General features: G+C 49.0%; 1 protein-coding gene across 1 annotated transcript; it reads left to right on the top strand.

Moving 5' to 3' along the window:
- Positions 1-2,165: 2,165 nt before the first annotated feature.
- LOC143275766 (uncharacterized) lies at positions 2,166-4,431 on the top strand (the record flags this gene model as incomplete). The annotated part of the gene is made up of 2 exons (XM_076580045.1): positions 2,166-2,531; positions 3,801-4,431. Coding segments are annotated over 2 exons (636 nt in total), but the record flags the coding sequence as incomplete, so codon positions are not given.
- Between the last annotated feature and the right edge of the window lie 304 nt (positions 4,432-4,735).

Below are 4,735 nucleotides of genomic sequence, written 5' to 3' on the forward strand. Positions count from 1 at the left end.
TCTGTTGGTATAGCACTGTTTAATAGACTGTGTTCTATGTTGGTATGGCACTGTTTAATAGACTGTGTTCTATGTTGGTATAGCACTGTTTAATAGACTGTGTATTCTGTTGGTATGGCACTGTTTAATAGACTGTGTATTCTGTTGGTATGGCACTGTTTAAAAGACTGTGTATTCTGTTGGTATGGCACTGTTTAAAAGACTGTGTATTCTGTTGGTATGGCACTGTTTAATAGACTGTGTATTCTGTTGGTATGGCACTGTTTAATAGACTGTGTTGTCTGTTGGTATAGCACTGTTTAATAGACTGTGTATTCTGTTGGTATGGCACTGTTTAACAGACTGTATTGTCTGTTGGTATGGCACTGTTTAATAGACTGTGTATTCTGTTGGTATGGCACTGTTTAATAGACTGTGTATTCTGTTGGTATGGCACTGTTTAACAGACTGTGTATTCTGTTGGTATGGCACTGTTTAATAGACTGTGTTGTCTGTTGGTATGGCACTGTTTTTACAGACTGTGTATTCTGTTGGTATGGCACTGTTTAATAGACTGTGTACTATGTTGGTATGGCACTGTTTTTACAGACTGTGTATTCTGTTGGTATAGCACTGTTTAATAGACTGTGTTCTATGTTGGTATGGCACTGTTTTTGCAGACTGTGTATTCTGTTGGTATGGCACTGTTTAACAGACTGTGTATTCTGTTTGTATGGCACTGTTTAACAGACTGTGTATTCTGTTGGTATGGCACTGTTTAATAGACTGTGTATTCTGTGGGTATAGCACTGTTTAATAGACTGTGTATTCTGTTGGTATGGCACTGTTTTTACAGACTGTGTATTCTGTTGGTATGGCACTGTTTAACGGACTGTAATTTATGTGGGTGTGGTATTGTTTCATAGACTTGTGTGTACTGTCGGTAGGTAGTATGGGTATTTGTTTAACAGCCTCTCTTTCTTCTCTGTGAAGAAGAAGAAGAAGAAGAAGAGGAAGAAGAAGAAGAAGAAATGTTGAAATCAGTGTCCACAATTTCAGTGAAAAACGAAGGACGCGAAGAGACAAAACATTCGCGCCGACCACACTGATTATTTGAAGAGAAGGTGGTGAGGGATGAATGAGGGGCCGTGTGATGAGGGTGATGGACACACCACTGATGATGACGACATGTTTAACTCACGCGCCCGTCTGTGTGTGTAAGTGTGTATTGCCTGTGTGTGTGTGTGTATGTATGTGCGTGCGTATGTGTGTGTGTGTGTGTGTGTGTGTGTGTGTGTGTGTGTGTGTGTGTGTGTGTGTGCGGGTTCAACGTCTTCGAGGAGGCGCAGAGAATCAACGCTGTTATTCTGAAAGCCCAGCAGTGCCCAAGAGAAGGCATCTACCTAACCGACACCTGCACGTCACCAGCTGCACCTGTCCACAGTGTCACATACACGTGGCTGTCTGTCTGTGTGTCTGTCTGTACGTCTGTCTCTGTCTCTGCGTGTATGTTTCTGTCTTTTTACCAGTCTGTATGTCTGTTAGTATGTCTGTCTCTGTCTCTGTCTCTATCTCTTCTCTCTGCCTGTTTCTTTCTGTCTGTCAGTCAATATCTCTGTCTGCCTGTTTGTCTTTGTCTATCTGTCTCTGTCTCTCTGTCTGTCTCCCTCTCTCTGTCTCTGTCTGTATGTGTCTTCCACCACTTCCCTCTCTCTGTCTGCCTTTATTTCTCTGTCTCTGTTTGCTTTTGTGTGTGTGTGTGTGTGTCTCTCTCTCTCTCTGTCTCTCTCTATGTGTCTCTGTCTCTACCTCTCTATCTGTGTCTCTGTCTGTCTATCTGTCTGTCTGTCTCTCTCCCCTCTCTCTCTCTCTCTCTCCCTCTCTCTCTCTCTGTCTCTCTCTGTGCACCTGTCCACAGTGCTACCACATGCACCTGGAAGCCCGGACTGGACTCATCAGTCATCCACGGGAAGCCTCGCAATGTGGAATGCTGGGCTCATGTTCGCTAACGAGAGGGAAAGAGCATTCTGATGTACACATTGTTTTTTTTTCTATGTATACACGCGTGTATCTGTTGTTGTTGTTGTGGGCAGGGAAGCAGACATTACAGAGAGAAGTCTAGGACGCTCGGTCATGGCCACACCTACACACACCACGGAGACGTCACATGACGCCGCCCCTACCCCCCACCCCCCACCACCACCACCATCGACCCCCCGGCCACTGAGCTAGGCCAGGACCAGGACCAGGACCAGGACCAGGACTCAACTCAACGGCCCCCCACCCCCACACCACCACAAGCCCCCACCCCCACACCGCGAGCCCCCACCCCCACGCCACAAGCCCCTCTCCCCGGGGGGCAGACAGACACACACCCCCCGAAAGGGCCCAGCGCAGACCCTCCCGCGCCCCCGCGTGACCCGAACAGCCTTCCACGTGACCCGGGCAGCAGGGCGGGGGGAGGGGGGGAGACAGGGGGCAAGGACTCGGCCTCCGCCCCCCTCCCCATCCCCCACCCACACAGCTTCCACGGGCCTGCCAGGCGAGCCGCTGTGAGTCACCGGGGGTGATTGGGGGGGTGTGGTGGGGTGTGGCGGAGGGAGAGGGGGGGGAGGCCGGGGGTGGAGGGTGGGGGGGGGGGGGGGCGGGCTGTGTCTACCTGTCGGTTTGTCTATATGTCAGTCTGCCTGCCTGTCTGTGTGTCTGCGTCTGTGTGTCTGTGTGTATATCTGCATGTCTGTATCTACCTGTCGTTCTGTCTACATGTCTGTCTAGCCTGTATGTTTGTATATCTGCATGTTTGTCTGTACGTATGTCTCTGTGTGTCTGTCTGTCTGTCTGTCTGTCTACCCGTCAATGTGTGTGTGTGTGTGTGTGTGTGTCTGTCTGTCTGTCTGTCTGTCTGTGTCTGTGTGTCTGCCCGTCAGTGTGTCTGTCTGTCTGTCTGTCTCTGTGTGTCTGTCAGTCTGTCTGTCTGTGTGTGTCTGTCTGTGTGTCTGTCTATCTGTCTCTGTGTGTCTGTCTGTCTGTGTGTCTGTCTGTACGTCTGCCTCTGTCTGTACGTCTGTCTCTGTGTGTATGTTTCTGTCTTTCTACCAGTCTGTATGTCTGTCAGTATGTCTGTCTCTGTCTCTCTCTCATCTCTTATCTCTGCCTGTTTATTTCTGTGTGTCAGTCAATATCTCTGTCCGCCTGTTTGTCTATCTGTCTCTGTCTCTCTGTCTGTCTCCCTCTCTCTGTCTCTGTCTCTCTGTCTATATGTCTCTTCCACCACTTCACTCTCTCTCTGTCTGCCTTTGTTTCTTTGTCTCTGTCTCTGTTTGCCTTTGTGTGTGTGTGTGTGTGTGTCTCTAATAATAATAAATAATAATAATGGTATTTATATAGCGCTGAATCTTGTGCAGAGACAAATCAAAGCGCTTTCGCACCAGTCATTCACACGCATGCATAACTCTAAAACTCTCTCTCTATGTGTCTCTGTCTCTACCTCTATCTGTGTCTCTGTCTGTCTGTCTTTCTTTCTCTGTCTCTCCCCCTCTGTCTCTCACCCCCTCTCTCTCTGTGTCTCTGTCTGTCTGTCTTTCTTTCTCTGTCTCTCCCCCCCTCTCTCTCTCTTCCTCTCTCTCTGTGTGTCTCTGTCTGTCTGTCTTTCTCTGTCTCTGTCTCTCCCTCTCCCCCCCCCGTCTCTCTCTCCCTCTCTCTGTCTGTCTCTCCCTCCCTCCATCTCCTTCTCTATCTCTGTCTCTGTATCTCTCTATCTCTCTCTGTGTGTGATACCAAAAAAAAAAAAAAAACAACAACAACTCAAACGTGTTCCACAGAGCGGCAGCGGTCCTCCACCACTGACCCTGAACCAAGTGGCTATCGTGGCCGCCGCCCAGAACAAGCTGCCCACCAGCAAGGTCAAGGCCATCGTCACCCGCATGGGTCGCCATACCCAGGCCAGCGCCGGCAAACTGGGTCGCTGGTACAAGAACGACAACTACGTGGACACGGCCAACTATTCTTGGCGAAACATGGAGCTCTTTGTGGATTACCAGAAACAGATGTATACTCCGTGTGGGTCCGTGAAGGCCTCTTGCAAGAAATGAGAGAGACTCTCCTTTCAACTTCTCTTCCTCTCTCTGTCTCTCTGTCTCTCTCTCCCTGTCTCTGTCTCTCTCTGTCTCTGTCTTTTTCTGTCTCTGTCCCTGTCTCTATCTCTCTCTGTGTCTCTCATAATATGAGTGAAGAGGCTATGGCCTTGACTGAATAAACCATCTTGAATCTCTCTGTCTGTCTGTCTGTCTGTGTGTCTCTCACTCTCTGTCTCTTTCTTTGTCTCTCTGTCTTTCTCTGTCGCTCTCTCTCTCTGTCTCTCTCTCTCTCTCTCTCTCTCTCTCTCTCTCTCTCTCTCTCTCTCTCTCTCTCATATGAAGAGGCTATGGCCTTGACTGAATAAACCATCTTGAATCTTGAATCTTGAGTCTCTCTGTCTCTCTCTGTCTCTGTCTCTCACTCTCTGTCTCTCTCTGTCTCTGTCTCTCTCTCTGTCGCTCACTCTCTGTGTCTGTCTCTGTCTCTGTCTCTCTCTCTCTCTCCCCCCCCCTCTCTCTCTCTCTCTCAGATGTACACGCCGTGTGGTCCATGAAGGTCTCCTGCAAGACGTGGAGCTTCACTTTGTACTCCCTTTGTTCTGGCTTCCTGTGCGGTCTTCAGTGCTTTGTCTGGACGGCCAGAGTTATTTACTCTGTAGTGTTTGTGTTACCTGAGCAGT

The sequence above is a fragment of the Babylonia areolata genome, chromosome 31 (assembly GCF_041734735.1).
Source record: "Babylonia areolata isolate BAREFJ2019XMU chromosome 31, ASM4173473v1, whole genome shotgun sequence".
In the NCBI taxonomy this organism is placed as follows: Eukaryota; Metazoa; Mollusca; class Gastropoda; order Neogastropoda; family Buccinidae; genus Babylonia; species Babylonia areolata.